We start from the raw sequence: 23,612 nt of genomic DNA, 5'->3' as shown, positions 1-23,612 counted from the left end.
TGGCTTCCATCATTCTTAAATGGAATAAGTTTGGAAGCACCAAGACTCTTCCTAGACCGGCCACCTGGCCAAACTGAGCTATCGGGGAGAAGGGCCTTGGTCAGGGAGGTGACCAAGAACCCGATAGTCACTCTGACAGAGCTCCAGAGTTCCTCTGTTGAGATGGGAGAACCTTCCAAAAGGAGAACCATCTCTGCAGCACTCGCGAGACAGAAGCCACTCCTCAGTAAAAGGCACATGACAGCCCGCTTGGAGTTTGCCAAAAGGCACCTAAAGGACTCTCAGACCATGAGAAACAAGATTATATGGTCTGATGAAACCAAGATTGAACTCTTTGGCCTGAAAGCCAAGCATAACGTCTGGAGGAAACCTGGCACCATCCCTATGGTGAAACATGGTGGTGGCAGCATCATGTTGTGGGGATGTTTTTCAGCAGCAGGAACTCAGACTGGGGAGAAGGTTCACCTTCCAACAGGACAATAACCTGAAGCACACAGCCAAGACAACGCAGGAGTGGCTTCGGGCAAATCTCTGTGTGGCCCAGCCAGAGCCTGGTCTTGGAATCGATCGAACATCTCTGGAGACCTGAAAATAGCTGTGCAGCGACGCTCCCCATCCAACCTGACAGAGCTTGAGAGAATCTGCAGAGAAGAATGGGAGAAACTCCCCAAATACAGGTTGCCAAGCTTGTAGTGTCATACCCAAGAAGACTTGAGGCTGTAATCGCTGCCAAAGGAGCTTCAACAAAGTACTGAGTAAAGGGTCTGAATAATTATTTAAATGTAATCAGTTATTTATTTATTTTTGCTAAAATTTCTAAAAATCTGTTTTTGCTTTGTCATTATGGGGTATTGTGTGTAGATTTATGAGGGAAAAAACAATTGAATACATTTTAGAATCAGTCAAGGGGTCTGAATACTTTCCGAATGCACCATGTATAGTCTGATATACCACAAATTTCAGCCAATCAACATTCAGGGCTAGAACCAGTTATATAATTGTAAACAAACCAATTTTGCGCATCTGATTAATTATAAATCCGACAGGGGAGTTTGAGTGATGAAAGTTGAACACAGGGTGTGAAATCGTTATAAATGGCCCATTTGCGAGATTGACTTGTCATTTCAATAGGCATAGGATACAGACTAAAATCGGCGTTCATGATTGCATTTAAACGTTGCCTTTGTTTGCCTAGATAAAGGCAGGTAGCCTATTTTTTTGTTGTTGAGAAATGTCATGGCGACCGTGGTCCAATCCGCAAACAAAATATTTTGACGACATCGTTTCCAATGTATCCCAGTGAGTTGAACCACTGGGCAGATTGAGTCAACTGTTCATACAAGACGTCAGAAATAACTATGCCCTCTAGGGGTCTCGGCGCTAATTTAATCATGATTTTAGGATAATTTGTAGCGTATTTTATAGCTGAAACTCATCAGTTTGGTTTATAGTACAACATCGAATAAAACCCCACATTTAATGCAAGTATTTCACAGCTGGTAAAACTATTGTGGAGAGAAAATCTCTCCATCTTTCAGCTAAAAATAATTCCGTGTGTGCTATAATTTGTTTACAAACTCTTGACACGCCCTTTATGGCAGTGAATTGGCCCCATATGTCGAAGGACTACCTCTGTCGAAACCACACTTTCGACATGCCTAAAGAAATGTCTGACTGGCATAGTTCAACGAGTAGTGACTCACATTTAGGGTGTCTCCCTCCTGCTCAAGGCGAGCTCAACTTTTATTCTCTTTCCCTCCGCTTGCATTCTTCCAATCATTCACCACGCTGTGTGCACGCGAGTTCAACATAGTTCCTGTTAATTTGTTTAGTATATTTGTACGTTCTATTTGCCTTTGAAACGAACGGCATTGTTGTCACTGGATTAAGTTTTATTTGTTGTTATGGGGGACTTGATTTCGAGCCACCTGGATGAGGGCAAGCGGGAGATCATTAAAGGTGAGTGCGTTGGGATTTTGTCAACATTAGCTTTTACCACAGTAATGCATGTTTTGTGTGTACGTACATACATACATACATACTACAGATCATAAATGCGTGAATAAGAACTAGGGAACTGAACAATATAGCCGTCATAGTCAATGTTACCAGCAGCATTTTAGTGATCTGAATGGAAACACTTTTCGTTCTCTATCATGAATATAGCAGGTAAAGTAAACTACTAGGCGTGTGTCTAATATATGGAAAAGTTCGATTCCAGTTCTCAAGTTTTAGTGTTACCATAGCTCTCGAAAACCGATCTCCATTGGTAGGGTTTTCAGCTTACATTCGCCCAAGGTTGGCTCCACGTGAACAACAATTCTGATGCTGTCGTTTAACGTTCAGAAGCGTCAATCAGCGCTTTTCAAAACGGTTTTCAAAACATATTCTTATATTTTATTATAAAAAAGATACACATACTCTAGCAGTTTTGAACAGATACGATACACAAGTTCTGTGCCCACAGTCAGCATGGTCTCAGACTTGACGTAACATAGTAAATGTAATTCCAGGATACTTTTAAATTAGTATATTTTAGGTTTGGCATGGGTACAAAAGACAAAGGTTACTTAAGGCGAAAGCGAAAGGTGGGTCGGTGGACATACAATTGAAGTCGGAAGTTTACATGCACTTAGGTTGGAGTCTAACTCGTTTTTCAACCACTCCCCAAATTTCTTGTTTACAAACTATAGTTTTGGCAAGTCGGTTAGGACGTCTACTTTGTGCATGACACAAGTAATTTTTCCAACAATTGTTTACAGAATTATATTTAACTTATAATTCACTGAATCACAATTCCATTGGGTCAGAAGTTTACATACACTAAGTTGACTGCCTTTAAACAGCGTGGAAAATTCCAGAAAATTATGTCATGGCTTTAGAAGCTTCCGAGTCAATTGGAGGTGTACCTGTGGATGTATTTCAAAGCCTACCTTCGAACTCCGTGTGTCTTTGCTTGACATCATGAGAAACTCAAAAGAAACTCCCCAAGACCTCAGAAAACAAATTGTAGATTTCCACAGGTCTGGTTCATCCTTGGGAGCCATTTCCAAACGCCTGAAGGTACCATGTTCATCTGTACAAGCAATAGTACACAAGTATTAACACCATGGGAACATGCAGCCATCATACTGGTCAGGAAGGAGACGAGGAAGGTACGTTCATCTCCTAGAGATGAACGTACCTTGGTGCGAAAAGTGCAAATCAATCCCAGAACAACAGCAAAGGACCCTGTGAAGATGCTGGAGGAAACAGGTACAAAAGTATCTATATCCACAGTAAAACGAGTCCTTATATCGACATAACATGACAGGCCGCTCAGCAAGAAAGAAGCCACTGCTCCAAAACCGCCATTAAAAAAAAACAGACTACGTTTTGCAACTGCACATGGGGACAAAGATCGTACTTTTTGGAGAAATGTCCTCTGGTCTGCTGAAACAAAAATATAACTGTTTATCCATAATAACCATTGTTATGTTTGGAGGGAAAAGGGGAGGCTTGCAAGCCAATGAACACCATCCTAACAGTGAAGCACTGGGGTGGCAGCATCATGTTGTGGGGGTGCTTTGCTGCAGGATGGGACTGGTGCACTTCACAAAATAGATGGCATCATGAGGGAGGAAAATAATGTGGATATATTGAAGCAACCTGTCAAGACATCAGTCAGGAAGTTAAAGCTTGGTCTTCCAAATGGACAATGACCCTAACACGGAACCCAAACCGTCTGCGTGCGTGCACAAATTTATTTTGCCCCCCCCCCCCCCCTCCCCTCACACCAAACGCAATCACGACACGCAGGTTAAAATATCAAAACAAACTCTGAACCAATGACATTAATTTGGAGACAGGTCGAAAAGCATTAAACATGTATGGCAATTTAGCTAGTTAGCTTGCACTTGCTAGCTAATGTTAATTTGTCCTATTTAGCTAGCTTGCTGTTGCTAGCTAATCTGTCCTGGGATATAAACATTGAGTTGTTATTTTACCTGAAATGCACAAGGACCTCTACTCTGACAAATTAATCCACACATAAAACGGCCAACTGAATCATTTCTAGTCATCTCTCTTCCTTCCAGGCCATTTCATCGTTGAACTTATATGGGGATCGCATCTAAACCTTCATAGTATTACCACGACTACAGGCAAAACAGTTTGTCTTCCGTCTTTCAACAGTTCGTCTTTCAATATAACCAATGAGGAGATGGGAGAGGCAGGACATGCAGCGCGATCTGCGTCAGAAATAGGAATGACTTCTATTTGCTGTTGGCATCGCAGACACTCTTTGGCGCGCGCAATAATTGAATAACATGGATTTCTGCATTTATTTTGCGACACACGTCGCGTGTCCGGTCTGATCAGCATGTTAGCATTCTTCCAAAGTTGTGGCAAAATGGCTTAAGGACAACAAAGTCAAGGTATTGGAGTGGCCATCACAAAGCCCTGACCTCAATCCTGTAGAAAATGTGTGGGCAGAACTGAAAAAGCGTGTGCGAGCAAGGAGCCCTACAAACTTGACTCAGTTACGCCAGCTCTGTCAGGAGGAATGGGACAAAATTCACCCAACTTATTATGGGAAGCTTGTGGAAGGCTACCCACAACGTTTGACTCAAGTTAAACTATTTAAAGGCAATGCTACCAAATACTAATTGAGTGTATGTAAACTTCTGACCGACTGGGAATGTGATGAAAGAAATTAAATCTGAATTAAATCATTCATAAATAATTGAATTTACCATAGGTGGGCATTAATATGTAGTTGACCACCTCCCCCTCCAGGATTTCCACTAGATGTTGGAACATTGTTGCGGGGACTTGCTTCCATTCAGCCACAAGCATTAGAGGGGTCGGGCACTGATGTAGGGCGATTAGGCCTGGCTTGCAGTCGGCGTTCCAATTCATCCAGAAGCGATGGGGTTGAGGTCAGGACTCTGTGCGGGCCAGTCAAGTTGTTCCACACCGATCTCGATAAACCATTTCTGTATGCACCTCATTTTGTGCATGGGGGTATTGTCATGCTGAAACAGGAAAGGTGGAAGCACAGAATTGTCTAGAATGAGTTAACTAGAACTAAGGGGCCTAGGCCAAACCATGGTAAACAGCCGTAGATCATTATTCCTCCACCAAACTTTACAGTTGCCACTAATAATTCGGGTAGGTAGCATTTTTCCTGGCATCCGCCAAATGCAGATTAATCTGTCAGACTGCCAAATGGTGAAGCGTTTCCACTGCTCCAGAGTCCAATGGTGGCAAGCTTTACACCACTCCAGACGCTTGTCATTGTGTAATCTTAGGCTTGTGTGCGGCTGCTCGGCCATGTAAACCTAATTCATGAAGCTCCCGACAAACAGTTCTTGTGCTGACGTTGCTTCCAGAGGCAGTTTGGGACTCGGTAGTGAGTGTCTGTCCTCAGTTGCAACAATCTTTACTCGCTTCAGCACACGACTTGCTGGAAATGTTGCATTCTATGACGGTGCCACGTTGAAAGTCTCTGAGCTCTTCAGTAAGGCGTTGCACCTTCTTCACCACACTATGTGGGTGGACCATTTCAGATTGTCAGTGATGTGTACGCTGAGGAACTTGAAGCTTTTCACCTTCTCCACTGCTGCCCTGTCGATGGGGGTGTGCTGTCTCCTGAAGTCCACGATCAGCTCCTTACTTTACTTTTGTTGACGTTGAGGGAGAGGTTATTTTCCTGGCTCCACTCTGCCAGGGCCCTCACCTCCTCCCTGTCGGACGTTAGCGTCTATGAATGGGTTAGTGTCACCACAGACGGTAGTCTGATTAATCAGGCTGTAATACACAATGAATTGGTATATACAGCCTGTAACTTTTGAATGCAAAATCGTGTAAATGTTCCTTAAATGCCAGAATGTTGAATAAAAAGTTATACAACAATGTGTGGATTGTTCTCAATCCTCCCATGATTGAGTATATTATTTTCATTGTCATGGAATGCTTGGTTGAATAGCTACTGACAAGAGAACCGAATATCCAAAATAAAACTTTACCTTGGTGCCAGACCATATACCTACCGGCTCTCTAAAAATGTGGTGAACAATATTTTCCTGTGGATATTTTGTCTCAAATTTTGAGTAGCTGAAGGACAAAATGCACAGAGAAATGTTAAGTTCAAATGTAACTTTTTGTCAGCATTCTGTCTTTTATGGAACATATACACGATTTTGCACACACGTTTCAGGCTCTATATACCAATTCATTGTGTATTACAGACTGATTAATCAGACAACCCAGAGGCATGGTTTAAAGTGTGTGTGTGTGTGTGTGGGGGGGGGGGGGGGGGGGGGGGGGGGGGGTAATTGTTAATTTTCTATGTAAATCCCCTTTACTTGAGTTGATAGCAATGTAAAGCCCACGTGGCTGTGGCAATGGTGACCATAAGAACTGAGTTTTATCTCACTGTATAATCATACTCTTGTGCAGCAGTCTGTATAATCCCAGTAGCTTCAAAGGTCTGCCTGTAGGAACTTGTCCACAGGCAGCTGAGAGGACGTGCCTTCATCAGAGAGGAATAACATAACACATGATTAACAGGGTTTTTTTTCTGAGTAGAAAGGTCTTGGGCAGGCTGTCAGTTGTTTCGGGCCATCTACAGTACCAGTCAAAAGTTTGGGCACACCTACTCATTTCAGGGTTTTAATTTATATTGACTATTTTCTATATTGTAGAATAATAGTGAAGACATCAACACTATGAAATAACACATGGAATCATGTAGTAACCAAAAAAGTGTTAAACAAATCCAAATATATTTGAGATTTTTCAAAGTAGTTACTCTTTGCCTTGATGACGGCTTTGCACACGCTTGACATTCTCTCAACCAGCTTCACCTGGAATGGTGTTTCAACAGTCTTGGCGTTCCCACATGTGCTGAGCACTTGTTGGCTGCTTTTCCTTCACGCTGCGGTCCAATTCCTCCCAAACCATCTCAAATTGGGTTGAGGTCAGGTGATTGTGCAGGCCAAGTCATCCGAGCGGATGTTAGTATTCGAATACTTGAGTATTAATTTTGTTGAGGGGGGGGGGGGGATATTTGGCCATATTTTAACACTGAAGCCTTTTTCTAAATTAAAATATCCATGTGATGTTACATACAAGTGTATACCATGACATTTCTAATTATTAATTTGAAAAGCTTGTTGTTTTATTAAAGTCGTTTTTATGATGTGCGTGGTGCTCCCCCAAAAAAGACATGTGGCCAACCAGTAGCCTTGACCTGTGTAGCTTTGCCAAGTTAATTGGCCAACATAAACTACAAAGAGACTCAATGTGTAGCAAGTGGAGTGCAAGTTTACTAATGCAATGCAAGATGGAATAAAATTACGGAATTAAAAGTAAGCGACATTAGGAGTAGGCTACAACGAGCAACCAACGAGGGAGAGAAAGCGTAGCAGGTGGCCTCTGTTAACCTAGCTAGCTTCTCTTGGCTACTCCAGTCAACAGGCACTGTTATATGGGATGATAAATAACATTGTGGCTTTCTACAAGTCTTAGCTGTAGCCGAGTTGCCTTGGCATCTCTCTCTCCCTCGTTCTGCTCGCTACAACACAACGCCCCGTACCTTCTGCAGCGGCAGCAATAGAGCGCCAGCTTCTCCCTCACTCAGCAGGGCTTAGGTAAAAATAGGTATTTAGAATATCCGGATATCCAACAAAAATTCATGATACTATTCGAATAGTGAAATTATTTCAAACTCACAGCCCTAATAGCTAGACAGTCAGGGAGATTCTTAGATTTTTTTTTTTTAAGATGCATTCAGGAGTTTATTTTGTTGTCATGACATAAGGCCACCATTGATTTTGTTATAAAATTTGAGGCACTCCGATAGCATAAACTGTGGCAAAATGTGTAGAATTGCTTTAAAACTGCAAAATGTTATCTCCACCACATGGAAAAAGGTGTAGAAATGTGCTTTAAAACAGCTTTCTGGCTCCCGACTGGCACAGCGGTCTAAGGCCCTGGATCTCAGTGCTAGAGGCGTCATTACAGACACCCTGGTTTGAATCCAGGCTGTATCACAACCAGCCGTGATTGGGAGTACCATAGGGCGGCCCACAAATGGCCCAGCGCCGTCAGGGTTTGGCCGTTGTGGGCCGTAATTGTAGATACAAATTTATTCTTAAGGGATTTGCCTAGTTAAAGGTAAAAAAAAATGTATTATGATAATAATGCATTTTGTCACTGTGGCCAACAGGAGGGCTTCAAGAAATACAGTACCATTGGCCATGCCACTGTCACGCCCACCACCTAAGCCCCATTTTGATCCAGAAAAGAACCCTGGGCAAGGGTGTGTTGGGCAACAGGAGAGAATGAAGGCTCCCTCCCAACATTGACATTTAGTATCAACACCTACCTAGCCGTAGCACACCAATGCTTATATTCTTCATTGAGGTATCCTGACTCCTAATCAACTACCGATTTTTCTTTTGAATGGCCATGTGGCTTTATAAACCCTGGCTGCACACAATACATCAATATGAAGAATGTCGAGCTATCTTATGAAAAACCAAACATTTTTGTAGATAACAAGTGAAGTCTTTCTCTATTCCAAGTAATCGTGTGCCATTAGCAGGGAAACATCTGAGAGAGTGATCCTCTTGATGATAAAGGGAGCAACGTTCTCTTTTGGAGTCATACTTTTAATGCGTTGGCCAGCCAATCCAAAGACGCATATCAGATGTGGAATTACAGGAATGCATGAAAAAAAGCATGTGTGCTTGTGGCTGGAAAACTAGAATATTTGGGGCCTTGGGCTGCAGTCAGTATCTTGCGAGTCTCGGACAGAGAGCGGAGCGCCACACAGTCTCTAAAGTACTGACTGTCAAGGGCCTGAAGACGTCAAGGTATTCTTTCAGTCTGCTCTGAGGAAATGTCTGTTCGTTATTATGTGCTGAGACGCACATACACACACATAGGTGCCCGCCTGTTTGCGCACACAAACCACATATTTACCTTAACAGCATGCCAGACAGAGAGGGAGAGAACTCTTACTGAAAATCAGTCACTATATTCTGGATGTAGCCAAGGTGACTTCCCTTAGTTTGGATAGTTAATAATTGAATCATCAGATATCATTGTGTCATGACTCATTTCCCTGTTTTGCTGGCTGCTTGGTGCGTTCTTCACGTGTATATTCTGGTCCAGCTCTGTTGAGAGAGAGAGTTAGAGTTGCCTTGATGCTGATAGGATCTACAGTCAGGGAATCCCTCCACACGTGGCCATGTTCCAAGACTGAACATCCTAACTGTATTCCAGTAACCCTTGAACGAGGTCATCATCTTGAGACTAGTAGGATAGGGTTGCAGCAAGAGCTGTGGCGGTCATGACATTTTGTCAGACGGTTATTGTCTTGAAAATGACTGCTGGTCTCACAGTAATTGACCGTTAATTAACATAAACATGTTTAGAATCTCCAGGCCTCCATGCTTACAAGCCACTGATGCGTACCTTTGGAAAATCTATATTTAAAAGAATAATAAATACATTTTAATATACACCATCACAATAAATCCATTATTCATTTTAGGCAGGTCTAAAGAAAGAACCGAAATATGAGTAGGCCTACTGTATGTTATCTGGCTATGCGCCATGTAAGGTAGTTAATTTAGCGGACAAGATTTGCTTAAGTCCCATGCCATTATTTTATATGATTTTATAGTAAGAATAATATTATTGAACTTAGCTGCAAATAGAAAGGATATTGTTCCCATTCATATGCTCAGTCTCTATGGAAGTGGCTATGTCGAGTGTAAAAGTGATAATTTGAAACAGCTCCTAGATTAGATTTAAAGTTATTGGCTAATTTAGTTGTGAATGATACAAACCTTTAGAATGTCTTAGAAATCAAAATATATATGGGCTGCGTGATGTGATTAGGTTATTGACTATTTGAAAAAGTTGCAAAAAAAGCTTGCTCTCTGTTCCTTCCCTCAGACTGAACACGCTGTTCTCTCAAGGGATCATATTTTCACCCATCAGACTATTCTCAATTTAATCTGGTCTTTACTGATATGTCAAATTTGTTTCGATATAGAATGGCACATTATCAAATGGGCAGGGGGGAAAAAAAACGTCCTCTCAATGTGTAAATATTTGTATGAACATAAAAAGATTCAACAACTGAGACCTAAACTGAACAAGTTCCACAGACATGTGACTAACATAAATGGAATAATGTGTCCATGAACAAAGGGGGGGTCAAAATCAAAAGTGGCCACCAGCTGCATTAAGTACTGCAGTGCATCTCCTCCTCATGGACTGCACCAGATTTGCCTGTTCTTGCTGTGAAATGCTACCCCACTCTTACACCAAGGCACCTGCAAGTTCCCGGACATTTCTGGGGGGGAATGGCCCTAGCCTTCACCCTCTGATCCAACAGGTCCAGAAAGTGCTCAATGGGATTGAGATCCGGGCTCTTCGCTGGCCATGGCAGAACACTGACAGTCCTGTCTTGCAGGAAATCATGCACAGAACGAGCTGGTGGCATTGTCATGCTGGAGGGTCATGTCAGGATGAGCCTGCAGGAAGGGTACCACATGAAGGAAGAGGATGTCTTTCATGTAATGCTCAGTGTTGAGATTACCTGCAATGACAACAAGCTCAGTCCGATGATGCTGTGACACACCGCCCCAGACCATGATGGACCCTCCACCTCCAAATTGATCCAGCTCCAGAGTACAGGCCTCGGTGTAACGCTCATTCCTTCGACGATAAACGCGAATTCGACCATCACCCCTGGTGAGACAAAACCGCGACTCGTCAGTGAAGAGCACTTTTTGTCAGTCCTGTCAGGTCCAGCGACGGTGGGTTTGTACCCATAGTTGATGTCTGATGAGGACCTGCCTTACAACAGGCCTACAAGCCTTCAGTCCAGCCTCTCTCAGCCTATTGTGGACAGTCTGAGCAGTGATGGAGGGATTGTGCGTTCCTGGTGTAACTCGGGCAGTTGTTGTTGCCATCCTGTACCTGTGTGATGTTCGGATGCACCGATCCTGTGCAGGTGTTGTTACACGTGGTCTGCCACTGCGAGGACGATCAGCTGTCCATCCTGTCTCCCTGTAGCACTGTCTTAGGCGTCTCACAGTACGGACATTGCAATTTATTGCCCTGGCAACATCTGCATGCCTCCTTGCAGCATGCCTAAGGCACTTTCACACAGATGAATAGGGACCCTGGGCATCTTTCTTTTGGTGTTTTTCACAGTCAGTAGAAAGGCCTTTTTAGTGTCCTAAGTTTTCATAACTGTGACCTTAATTGCCTACCGTCTGTTAGTGTCTTAACGACCGTTCCACAGGTGCATGTTCATTTAATTGTTTATGGTTCATTGAACAAGCATGGGAAACAGTGTTTTAAACCCTTTACAATGAAGATCTGTGAAGTTTTTTTAGATTTTTATGAGTTCTTTGAAAGACAGGGTCCTAAAAAAGGGATGTTTTCTTTTTTTGCTGAGTTTATGATCTTTCCCAGACTCATGGATTGAAAGTTTGTAGCGTAGCATAAGGTAACCTGTCCATCCAGTATGTATAATAATACGGTCACTCAAAGGCGATTTATTAGAATTTGTTTAATTTTGGAGTGTAGGCTAGACTATATATATATATATATATATAATATATATATATATATATATATATATATATATATATATATATTTATTTATTATTATTATTTTTTTTACCAAAGACACCTTAAATCTTTAAAAAATATATATATATTTCTGCCATGAGTAAAATGCAGTAGGCTGTTATGCTATGTATTGTTTAACCACACAATCGTGATGTTTGTTGTGTTACAGCCTGAATTTTAAATGCATTATATTTAGATTTTGTGTCACTGGCCTAACACTGGCAATAATGTCAAAGTGGAATTGTTTTTCAAAATTTTTACACATTAATTTTAAAAAAATGAACAGCTGAAATATCTTGAGTCAATCAACCCCTTTATGGCAACCCTAAATGAGTTCAGGAGTAAAAATGTGCTAAACAAGTCCCATAATAAATTGCATGGATTACCTTGATTTTTGAATGACTACCATCTGTACCCTACACTTACACACCGAACAGAAACATGAATGCAACATGTAAGGTGTTGATCACTTGTTTCATGAGCTGAAATAAAGGATGCAAGAAATGTTACGTACGCACAAAAAGTGCATTTCTCTCATGTTTTGGTCACAAATTTGTTTACATCCCTGTTAGCGGACATTTCTCCTTCGCCAAGATGATCCATCCACCTGACTGCAGGAATGTCCACCAGACCTGTTGTCAGATTATTGAACGTTCATTTACCTACCATAAGCCGTTTTAGTCGTTTTAGAGAATTTGGCAGCAAGTCCAACCGGCCTCACAACCACAGACTACATGTAACCACGCCAGCCCAGGACCTCCACGTCCGACTTCCACACCTGCAGGATCGTTTCCACAACCGAAGAATATCTGCACAAACTGTCAGATGCTCATCTTCAATGGCCACTAGAACGCTGGAGAAATGTGCTCTTCACAGATGAATCCCGGTTTCAACTGTACCGGGCAGATGGTAGACAGTGTGTAAGGCGTTGTGTGGGCGAGCACTTTGCTGATGTCAACATTGTGAACAGTGCCCCATGGTGGCGGTGAGGTTATGGAATGGGCAGGCATAAGCTACTGACCTCGAACACAATTGCACTTTACAATGGCAATTTAAATGCACAGAGATATCCTGAGCCCATTGTCGTGCCATTCATCCGCCGACATCACCTCATGTTTCAGCATGATAATGCACTGCCCAATGTCGCAAGGATCTGTACATAATTCCTGGAAGCTGAAAATGTCCCAGTTCTATCACGGCCTGCATACTAACCAGACATGTCACCAATTTAGCATGTTTTTGATGCTCTGGATCGATGGGTACGATAGCGTGTTTCAGTTCCCGACAATATCCAGCAATTTCGCACAGCCATTGAAGAGGAGTGGGACAACATTCCACAGGCCACAATCAACAGGCTGATCAACTCTTATGCGAAGGAGATGTCGTGCTCCATGAGGCAAATGGTGGTCACACCAGATACTGACTGGCTTTTTGTCCACACCCCTACCTTTTTGTGAACAACAGATGCATATCTATATTCCCAGTCATGTGAAATCCATAGATTAGGGCTTAATCAATGTATTTCAATTGACTGATTTTCCTTATATGAACTGTAACTCAGTAAAATCTTGAATTGTTGCATGTTGTTTATTTTTGTTCAGTGTAGTTCACATATGCCAGTCCTGGACTAATCAAACTGCTGAGAACTGTAGGGAGAAGGAAGAAGGTCACCTAGAGTTTGAGAGCTAGTGCATACCATACATTTACCCACCCACCCATAGGCTATTTAGCTGTTTAAGTGCAGTTGTTCAACATTTACTTCCCTAAAGTAATTAAGTAGTCAATTTGATGTAAGGATGTGGTTGGTAAAGATTTCGGCTGCATTCCAAAATGACACCCTAGGGTAATTCCACGCAAAAATATTTTTGGTATCTCAGATGGTTCTGGATATTCTCACACAGAAACTTCATTAGGAGGAAGGATGTTTGATATGCATTTTACATTTTGTATCACTTTTTTGAAAATAATTTTAAAGTTGCCATTTTATGCCCTTTTTTAGACCTATACATGCCTCTGTAAGAAGACTGTGTGAACCCTACATGATACAGCAGCATATTGGTGTCATTTTACTCCTTATGTGCTCTTAAAAATGAAGTATGTCTAGATTCTTCACAACATTTTTCACATCAATTTATTCAACATTAAAATATATTAATATGAATATCTCAAAAGTACTTTGTTTGGAACAATGTGATCTTCAAACACATTACATTTCTGCTGCCTTTGGCCGCTTTCATGATTTTCAAAAAATGGTTTGTGATACAAATGTAAAAAGCATACCAAACATCCTTTCTCCCAGTGAAGTTCTCCCTATTCCCTATATAGTGTTGCTATGGGGGACTTGAAAGTAGTACACTAATATAGGGAGTAGGGTGCCCGTTTGGCTCTGCTCAAAAGTAGTGGCTTATAAAGAGATTAAAGTGCAATTTGAGACTGAGCGTTCTCCTGTGAGTCATTGGAACATGACAAGACAGTAACCCAGCTTTCACCCAGACTCAGCACTGCTGAGGCCCCCAACACAATTAGCTGGGACACGACGGCACACCAAATGAACAAACTAGCACAGCGTCAGCTAGTCTCACAATAACAGAGCCAAGATGCTCCCCATCTCTATTTCTTCCATCTTTTTAACTCGTTTGTTTCTTCTTCTCCATGAAAATGGATTAAAGGGGAAAATGAAGTGTTTCTTTGAATAGAGGATGGTAATATGGTGAAATGCAATTACCTTATTGCTCTCAGCCTCGGTGTTACTGCTTAACGGTGTAAAGATTAACTTTACAGTATACACAATCATGAATTTGACCTGGATTGCCAAACTAACTCCCACATAGTTGCCGCCTAGCCGGGCTGAACATGTACACAATGCACAGAAGGAAGGATACTCTTCAGTCCGGGCACTATAGCATATTGTATCTGACTGCCAATTGTCTGCAATAGTGATTTGAATTACAGTACTCTGATTTTCTCCATTTCAATTACTCTTTTGTGCCTCCTAATTTGGGGCGGCAGGTAGCCTAGTGATTTGTGCGTTGGGCTCCCGAACAAGGCAGTTAACCCATTGTTTTCTGGTAGGCCATCATTGTAAAATATGAATTTGTTCTTAACTGACTTGCCTGGTTAAATAAAGGTTAAATACTTTATATATATATATATATATATATATATATATATATATATATATATATATATATATATATATATATATATATATATATATATATATATATATAATACACACACACACACAGTGGGGCAAAAAAGTATTTAGTCAGCCACCAATTGTGCAAGTTCTCCCACTTAAAAAGATGAGAGGCCTGTAATTTTCATAGTAGGTACACTTCAACTATGACAGACAAAATGAGAAAAAAAATCCAGAAAATCACATTGTAGGATTTTTAATGAATTTATTTGCAAATTATGGTGGAAAATAAGTATTTGGTCAATAACAAAAGTTTATCTCAATACTTTGTTATATACCCTTTGTTGGAAATGACAGAGGTCAAACGTTTTCTGTAAGTCTTCACAAGGTTTTCACACACTTGCTGGTATTTTGGCCCATTCCTCCATGCAGATCTCCTCTAGAGCAGTGATGTTTTGGGGCTGTTGCTGGGCAACACGGACTTTCAACTCCCTCCAAAGATTTTCTATGGGGTTGAGATCTGGAGACTGGCTAGGCCACTCCAGGACCTTGAAATGCTTCTTACGAAGCCACTCCTTCGTTGCCCGGGCGGTGTGTTCGGGATCATTGTCATGCTGAAAGAGCCAGCCACGTTTCATCTTCAATGCCCTTGCTGATGGAAGGAGGTTTTCACTCAAAATCTCACGATACATGGCCCCATTCATTCTTTCCTTTACACTGATCAGTCGTCCTGGTCCCTTTGCAGAAAAACAGCCCCAAAGCATGATGTTTCCACCCCCATGCTTCACAGTAGGTATGGTGTTCTTTGGATGCAACTCAGCATTCTTTGTCCTCCAAACACGATGAGTTGAGTTTTTACCAAAAGGTTCTATTTTGGTGTCATCTGACCACATGACATTCTCCCAATCTTCTTCTGGATCATCCAAATGCTCTCTAGCAGGGGGACACGTCTGGCACTGCAGGATTTGAGTCCCTGGCGGCGTAGTGTTACTGATGGTAGGCTTTGTTACTTTGGTCCCAGCTCTCTGCAGGTCATTCACCAGGTCCCCCCGTGTGGTTCTGGGATTTTTGCTCACCGTTCTTGTGATCATTTTGACCCCACGGGGTGAGATCTTGCGTGGAGCCCCAGATCGAGGGAGATTATCAGTGGTCTTGTATGTCTTCCATTTCTTAATAATTGCTCCCACAGTTGATTTCTTCAAACCAAGCTGCTTACCTATTGCAGATTCAGTCTTCCCAGCCTGGTGCAGGTCTACAATTTTGTTTCTGGTGTCCTTTGACAGCTCTTTGGTCTTGGCCATAGTGGAGTTTGGAGTGTGACTGTGAGGTTGTGGACAGGTGTCTTTTATACTGATAACAAGTTCAAACAGGTGCCATTAATACAGGTAACGAGTGGAGGACAGAGGAACCTCTTAAAGAAGAAGTTACAGGTCTGTGAAAGCCAGAAATCTTGTTTGTTTGTAGGTGACCAAATACTTATTTTCCACCATAATTTGCAAATAAATTCATTAAAAATCCTACAGTTGAAGTGTACCTATGATGAAAATTACAGGCCTCATATTTTTAAGTGGGAGAACTTGCACAATTGGTGGCTGACTAAATACTTTTTTGCCCCACAGTATAGTAGAGTCCTGTAAAATGCCACACTGTATGTTACAGTATGTACTAGGACTATACAGCACACGTATTACAATCTGTTGAGGGACAAGTATTGCATAGGAGTGACCCCCATCTGATGTGAGATAATACACATGCCCTGTCAGCACTCCCTTCCTCCCCCTAACCTCTCTTGACAGTGGGGGAAGAGACTTCTTGTTCTTCATGAAGAACAAGAAACCCTCACCCATCCTCTCACTGCAGAGAGAACTCACACTCACATCTGAATCATATTTCTCACACTCGGGCTCCAAACCTCTAGGGCACAGGGTTGGTTATTATGGGATCTAGTGTCAACTAAGGCTGTATCTAAAATGGTACCCTATTCCCTATATTGACCTATGGGCCCTGGTCAAAAGTATTTCACTATATAAGGGATAGGGTGCCATTTGGGATGTACGTAAGACAGAAGCCCACAGTACTGTAGGATAGTTTTCATACAACACAATGTTTTGAAATTGAGTTTCCATTTTTGATTCAGGTAAAGTTTTACGAACGGCAGCAACAGCACAAAGTCCGAGTTGGAGAGTTTGCTGTTCATCAGGAAATATTTCAGTGGACTGTTAAACCTTCACAGAAAAGTTCCAGGGAAGTTTATTCAACTGTAGACTACAAGACACTAAAGGCCAGTTGAATAGGGGCAGTATTATCTGTGAGCCCAGATACCGCATGCTGTCTAGTTAGACATCATGTACTGAGAGAAATTAAGCTTTTCATTTTTTTTAAAAGTCCAGTGGTCCTGCCACCATGTGATCATGCCTCACAAACAACCGAGTAAATCAAAGGACAGTGTTGAGAGCATGTCAACTGTGTCATGCGCCAAATCAACCGCTCACACCTCATTGTGAATATTGTTAAGTGTTATGAAGTCTGCCAATGCCATACAGGGTGCTCTTTCAAGTTACCTTGTGATTTCAATCACTGGTAGGCTTTCTAAACACGTTTAACAGAGGATAAAGACTGCCAATCTGGCTGTATAAATTCATTGTGATTGCTATTCTAATGTCATGTTTGGGAACAATGAGAAGTGTCACTGTCTCGCCTTGATCACATGAAACTAAGTCAGCATGTGACTCAATCAAGTGACACACACACACGCACTGTTGTATTTTGTGGTTGTTACTCCTCGGGCCTGTCATTCCAAGCTTTCAAAAGTGACCACACCCCCAACATGGGAACCATTCCCAGGCCAACTCTCTTTCCTAGCTCCCTCTCACTGGTTCAGTTTTTCAAAGGGATTTTTTTTATTTTTTTTGCTGGAGTGGGTCTAAACCCTGAACTGATTTCCAGGTTTTGTTCCATCAGTAGCACTGAAGACACTAGAGCCCCCCCCCCCCCCCCCCCCCCCCCCCCCGACTAAGTTGTTATTAATAGTTACGTAAAGCAGACACTTCCTCACCAGTCAGCCAGCTGGCCCACCAGGACATTCCCCAAGCTTTGTGTCATCTTATTTTGGGAGAAATGGTTGGTCATACTCACATCCTAAAAAGAAAAACGCCATTCACTGTTTACTTAGTTCTAATTACCACCTTTTAATGACTTGGACCCCTGAGTGGCGCAGTGGTCTAAAACGCCGCATCTCAGTGCCAGAGGCGTCACTGCAGTACCTGGTTCCAATCCAAGCTGCATCACATCCGGCTGTGAGTGGGAGTCCCATAGGGTGGCACGCAATTGGCCCAGCGTCGTCCAGGTTTGTCCCGGGGTAGGCAGTCAATATAAATAAGAATTTGTTCTTAACTGACTTGCCTAGTTAAATAAAAGTTACACAATGACAATGTTTTGATCAAGAAGATCTTCATCAGGTCAAACAGAAAAGTTTTAATTACAGTGTTTGGCCTTTTCTATTCTTTAACCTTATTTCATTCCAATAATTAATAATAAAATGTATTTTGGTGGGTGCTTATACAGTATTTGTCCTATTTCAAATGTGTTTTTTTTTTATATGGTCACAGCCAGTATTACTACTTCTGACCTGACCATATTTTTGGCTTTTTCTGCAACAGAGTTGCAGTGCATTAGACTCACTTTAGCCTGGTCCCAGATTTGTTTCTGCTATCTGGCCAACTCCCTATGAAATTGTCATGTTTGGCATGACAATAGCTGACAAGGAGAGCAGAAATATACTGACACACAGGCTCGGCTCACTCCACCTAGAGGTGACCTATGTCCGAATAATTGTGGTCTGTTTAACCATCCATTGTCTTTGACCTATAACTAAGGGATTAAGCAGTCAGAATCTGTGGGAGAGAGTTTAATTGAGCAAGCATCTGGTGACTGGATGGGTTTGGACTGACTGGAGGAGTGGAGGAGCCACTTGCAGTTTTAGTCCTCTGTCTACAGTCCGATGTTTGTTCAAGATGGATTGTGAGTCACTGCACAAACAGTGATACAGCTATGAAAGGCTACCCTAAAACCACCACCAACGTGTCACCTGCTATTCCTTCTCTGTACCATGGTCCTCAAGTCTCTGATAGACCCACACTCGACTCTGATTACTTCCATCAGTAATCTGATGGAAGGCCTGTGTTGTGTTGGAAGGCCATAGGAAGGAGTGGCACAAGGTGGACTTTGCTGTGAGCCTATCATTCCCACAAAATAATTGGTGATATTTCAACCCCTCCCCATGTCTTGTTAGCCTAGTTCCTTACTAACCCGGTTCATTCTAATGTCCAGTCCCCCAGACGCTGCTCCTGCTTGCCTAATGTCTTTACCAGAGCCCTTAATTATACTGTAGCCTCAGTCTTTAGAAAGCAAATCTGATCCATCTCTCATTATTTTCACCCAACCACCTCTCTCCCAGTCCCAGCAAAAGAAACATTCCATAAACTTAATGCAGAACAGATGGGATCAGAGAGATTATCTCTGCTCCAACTATAATTACTATCTAACATTATCGTATTTCCCGTGTAAGTGCTATAGTATCAGAAATACACATTTTGCCAATTTTGTTTTGGCAATACCATTTAGTCACTCACTCGGTTGGGCTACTACTCACACTCAATTATTTGTAGCAATTGTTCTCCTCAGCTGGGTCTTGGGTTGGTGGTCTTAGAATATGATTGGTCTAAAGAGCAGCAGATGGAAGGACTCTTGCCGTCCTCTTTCAGAAGAACCCAAACTATTTGGCACCAGTCAGGTGGTTCTTTATTTCCCCAATTGGCCTCGTTCCATTTCTCTTTCTCTCACTTTCTGGTTGCGCGTCCCAAATGTTACCCTGTTCCCTACACAGTGCACTACTTTTGAGCAGAGCCCTCTGCCCTGCCAGCAGACCATTCCTCGCCACGCTACATTTATAGCACCACTCTCTAAATAGACAAGAAAAAACAACAACATTTGACTTATTTTTTTTCTTTATTTCCTTCTCTCCAAAATAGCCCAGACATAGAGGCGATAACATCAGAAATAGCCCAGACATAGAGACGATAACATCAGAAATAGCCCAGACATAGAGACGATAACATCAGAAATAGCCCAGACATAAAGAGACGATAACATCAGAAATAGCCCAGACATAAAGAGACGATAACATCAGAAATAGCCCAGACATAAAGAGACGATAACATCAGAAATAGCCCAGACATAAAGAGACGATAACATCAGAAATGGCCTCGCTCGGTATGAGAGTCACATAAAGAAACGGCTAAAATAGTTTGTTGGAGAAGGTCCGTGATGGTGAAATAAATCGATAGTTAGATAACGGGATGTAGTCTTTGGTATATATATTGGGACCCAATTTGGTTTCAGCACTTTTCAGTTCCATGACTGATCAAACAAATGTTCTTATGGCTCTCTCTTGTCCCTCTGCAGCAGACATATGGGAAGCAATATGTTTGGAACATCGAATCGCAATAAAATTACAGTATCAAATAGCAATACATATAGAATTGTGAGAATCGCAATACACATCGTGTCAGCACCTAAATATCATGATAATATCCTATATTTTGGTATTTTAATAGGATCCCCATTAGCTGTTTCAAAAGCAGCAGCTACTCTTCCTTGGGTCCACACAAAACATAATACAGAACATCAATAGACAAGAACAGCACAAAGACAGAACTACATAATAAAAAAAAGGCACATTTAGCCTACATATCAATACATACACACAAACTATCTAGGTCAAATAGAAAGATCCCTGGCAATTTCCAGCTCTAGTCCAGGATATAACTTTGAAGTCAGGGCCTTTTCAGTTTCACAAACAAATTGATAATGTGCCAGATTTGTTTCCATGCCAACTCCATTACTGGGTAGAGTAAAAGGATCTGTGAACTGAAGGCTAACTCCAGGTAATGCAAACATGACTGTGTGGACATTCTGATAAAGGACCGTGTGAAATGCTGTACATTCTTCAAAGCCTGTGTTTTACTTTCCACTTGGAAACATTTTGTTGTTTTACACCGTGATAAACGTAGTAAATAGGAATTGAGGTAATGGTGCACTGGAACGAGAGAAAAGTGCCCGTTTGCTCTCTCAAAGACTATTACATACAGTTGAAGTCGGAAGTTTACATACGCCTTAGCCAAATATATTTAAACCACTTTATTTTTTTTATTTATTTTTTACAATTCCTGACATTTAATCCTAGTAAAAATTCTCTGTTTTAGGTCAGTTAGGATCACAACTTTATTTTAAGAATGGGTAATGTCAGAATTAAAGGTCGAACGATTAATCGGAATGGCCGATTAATTAGGGCCAATTTCAAGTTTTCATAACAATCGGAAATCGGTATTTTTGGGCTCCTATTATTATTTATTTATAATTTATTTTTTATACCTTTTATTTAACTAGGCAAGTCAGTTAAGAACACATTCTTATTTTCAATGACTGCCTAGGAACTGTGGGTTAACTGCCTTGTTCAGGGGCAGAACGACAGATTTTCACCTTGTCAGCTCAGGGTTCCAATCTTGCAACCGCACAGTTAACTAGTCCAACTTTCTAACCATTGTACTCCACGAGTAGCCTGCCTGTTACGCGAATGTAGTAGAAGCAAAGGTAAATTGCTAGCTAGCATTAAACCTATCTTATAAAAAACAATCAATCATAATCACTAGTTATAACTACTAATCCAGTTTAGCAGGCAATATTAACCAGGTGAAATTGTGTAATTTCTCTTGCGTTCATTGCACGCAGAGTCATGGTATATGCAACAGTTTGGGCTGCCTGGCTCATTGCGAACTAATTTGCCAGAATTTTACGTAATTATGACATACATTGAAGGTTGTGCAATGTAACAAGAATATTTAGACTTATGTGTGCCACCCGTTAGATAAAATACCGAACGGTTCCGTATTTCACTGAAATAATAAACGTTTTTTTTCTCGAAATGATAGTTTCCGGATTCGATCATATTAATGACCAAAGGCTCGTATTTCTGTGTGTTATTATGTTATAATTAAGTCTGATTTGATAGAGCAGTCTGACTGAGCAGCAGCAGGCCCGTAATCATTCATTCAAACAGCACTTTCGTGCGTTTTGCCAGCAGCTCTTCGCAAGCACAGCGTTGTTTTTGACTTCAAGCCTATCAGCCTAATGGCTGGTGTAACCAATGTGAAATGGTTAGCTGGGTGTGCGCTAATACTGTTTCAAACGTCACTCGCTTTTGGCGTAGTTATTCCCCTTGCACTGCAAGGGCCGCGGCTTTTGTGGAGCGATGGGTAACGATGCTTCGACTGTGGCTGTTGTCGATGTGTTCCTGGTTCGAGCCCAGGTAGGGGCGAGGAGGGGGACGGAAGCTATACTGTTACACTGGCAATACTATAGTGCCTATAAGAGCATCCAATAGTCAGGTATATGAAATACAAATGGTATACAGAGAAATAGTCCTATAAATACTATATTAACTACAACTTAAAACCTCTTACCTTGGAATATTGAAGTCTCATGTTAAAAGGAACCACCAACTTTCATTTGTTCTCATGTTCTGAGCAAGGAACTTAAACGTTAGCTTTTTTACATGGCACATATTTTATATGGCACACATTTTTACATGGGACATATTACTTTCTTCTCCAACACTTTGTTTTTGTATTATTTAAACCAAATTGAACATGTTTCATTATTTATTTGAGGCTAAATTGATTTTATTGATGTTTTATATTAAGTTAAAATAAGTGTTAATTCAGTATTGTTGTAATTGTCATTATTTCTAATAGAAAAAGTAAAAAAATCGGCAGATTAATCATCTGTATCAGCTTTTTTGGTCCTCCAATAATCTCTATCGGTATCGGCGTTGAAATCATAATTGGTCGACCTCTAGTCAGAATAATAGTAGGGGTAATTATTTCCAGTGGGTCAGAATTTTACGTACACTCAATTAGTATTTGGTAGCATTGCCTTTAAATTGTTTAACTTGGGTCAAACGTTTTGGGTAGCCTTCCACAAGCTTCCTACAATAAGTTGGGTGAATTTTGTCCCATTCCTCCTGACAGAGCTGGTGTAACTGAGTCAGGTTTGTAGGCCTCCTGGCTCGCACACACTTTCAGTTCTGCCCACAAATTCTCTCTAGGTTTGAGGTCAGCGCTTTGTGATGGCTACTCCAATACCTTGACTTTGTTGTCCTTAAGCCATTTTGCTACAACTTTGGAAGTATGCTTGGGGTCATTGTCCATTTGGAAGACCCAATTGCGACCAAGCTTTAACTTTAGCTTTAACTGATGTCTTGAGTTGTTGCTTTCTATATAGCCACATCCTTTTCTTTCCTCATTATGCCATCTATTTTGTGAAGTGCACCAGTCCCATCCTGCAGCAAAGCACCACCACAACATGATGCTGCCACCCCTGTGCTTCACGGTTGGGATGGTGTTCTTTGGCTTGCAAGCCTCCCCCTTTTTCCTCATTATGGCCAAACAGTTCTATTTTTGTTTCATCAGACCAGAGGACATTTCTCCAAAAAGTACGATCTTTGTCCCCATGTGCAGTTGCAAACCGTAGTCTGGCTTTTTTATGGAGGTTTTGGAGCAGTGGCTTTCAGGTTATGTCGATATAGGCCTCGTTTTATTGTGGATATAGATACTTTTGTACCTGTTTCCTCCAGCATGTTCACAAGGTCCTTTTCTGTTGTTCTGGGATTGATTTGCACTTTCGTACCAAAGTACGTTCATCTCTAGGAGACAGAACGCCTCTCCTTCCTGAGCGGTATGATGGCTGCGTGTTCCCATGGTGTTTATACTTG

General features: G+C 41.5%; 1 protein-coding gene across 1 annotated transcript in view; it reads left to right on the top strand.

The window, feature by feature from the left end:
* The first annotated feature begins 1,598 nt into the window (after positions 1-1,598).
* LOC110525990 (protein Niban 2) overlaps positions 1,599-23,612 on the top strand; it is a 57,472-nt gene continuing 35,458 nt past the window's right edge. The window contains exon 1 of the mRNA XM_021606544.2: positions 1,599-1,959. Coding sequence (XP_021462219.1) covers positions 1,905-1,959 — 55 coding nt within the window. The 5' untranslated portion in view covers positions 1,599-1,904. The remainder of the gene's footprint in view (positions 1,960-23,612) is intronic.

The sequence above is a fragment of the Oncorhynchus mykiss genome, chromosome 6 (assembly GCF_013265735.2).
Source record: "Oncorhynchus mykiss isolate Arlee chromosome 6, USDA_OmykA_1.1, whole genome shotgun sequence".
NCBI lineage: Eukaryota > Metazoa > Chordata > Actinopteri > Salmoniformes > Salmonidae > Oncorhynchus > Oncorhynchus mykiss.
The sequence above is the reverse complement of the archived record's forward strand: the minus strand, read 5'-3'. Positions and strand labels throughout refer to the sequence as shown.